Below are 1,068 nucleotides of genomic sequence, written 5' to 3'. Positions count from 1 at the left end.
TCTTCTCTCCTTGTATCCTTCTTTCCTTCCGCGAGTCCTCGAGCTTTCTTGCGGCCTCCAGCGTGGGAAAGTGAAGAGAATTTAGCTGAAAATAGAAAAAAAAACACTAAAAACAGAATACCATAGGCTTTCCCCCAAAGCAAGCCCTGAAAATACCAGACTTCACGAGGATACCCTAGGATAACCCCCCCCCCCCCTTAGGATACCGTCGCAGGATCCCTTGGGAATTAAGCCCGCGTAGCGATACGGCCGTGGATCTCGTAGGACCTCGGTAGGATTCCTTCGAGGGCTGTGTGAGCCGAGTCCCAGGAGATGGCCGAGGGCGTTGTGTTGTTGGGGCCGAGCGGGGGGGAGCCCGTGGCGCACAGGACGAGGGGCGCGCTCGAGGAGATCCCCAGGCCGGCCACCGTCACCCTGAGGCAGACAGGTGCGTGTCTGGCGGCTCGTTTTTCGTTGGTTTTTCAGGTTTTTTGTCCGCGCGCGCCACGACGGGGGTCAGCAGGTCGGCTGGATGTGAGGCTAAGGTCTTTTGGGACGTTTCTTGGAGGATTGCGAATCAATTTTGTTTAGATTAAGAAATTACCTAATTGCAGTGGCCTCCGTTCGTTTGGCTTTCAAGGAAAAGTCGACAAACTTGCACCAGCTACATTCTGGCCGAGATAGGGCAGAATGCAGGTGGTGCCGGCCACTCATTTCAACAGGACGGCACCCATCTGAGTCCGGAATGGATTATCCCCGGCCCATTATTCACCCGTGCAAACTGCCACCAAGGTCACCATATGAATCCCAAAATCCTTGCTTGACCTGCAGGCTGCCAATTGGTCTATTTTCCAGTCTGAGAACTCACCCTCCAGTCACTGTTTGTCCCTTGTCAGTGCAGGCCTTTTGTACACTTCAGCTGCGAAGAGAAGTCACCAGTTTTGGTCAATAAGATCACCAAAGTTCATAGGAAACATTGTTTTTTTTTTTTTGTAGCATTTGGCATCCTCCATACCGATTGGAAAATGAATATGTTGATTGTGTGGGTGATATGTAACACAGGTGATTTATTGCTGTGTATAATATTAG

At 51.0% G+C, this 1,068-nt stretch overlaps 1 protein-coding gene across 1 annotated transcript in view; it reads left to right on the top strand.

Moving 5' to 3' along the window:
* The first annotated feature begins 6 nt into the window (after positions 1 to 6).
* The window catches only part of LOC119591497, an 8,398-nt gene continuing 7,336 nt past the window's right edge, over positions 7 to 1,068 (top strand). Inside the window, exon 1 of the mRNA XM_037940243.1 lies at positions 7 to 427. Within this exon, the coding sequence (XP_037796171.1) occupies positions 313 to 427 (115 nt within the window). The 5' untranslated portion in view covers positions 7 to 312. The remainder of the gene's footprint in view (positions 428 to 1,068) is intronic.

This window comes from Penaeus monodon, chromosome 28, assembly GCF_015228065.2.
Source record: "Penaeus monodon isolate SGIC_2016 chromosome 28, NSTDA_Pmon_1, whole genome shotgun sequence".
NCBI classification, from domain to species: domain Eukaryota; kingdom Metazoa; phylum Arthropoda; class Malacostraca; order Decapoda; family Penaeidae; genus Penaeus; species Penaeus monodon.
Note: the sequence above shows the minus strand (reverse complement) of the source record. Positions and strands in the feature narration are given on the sequence as shown.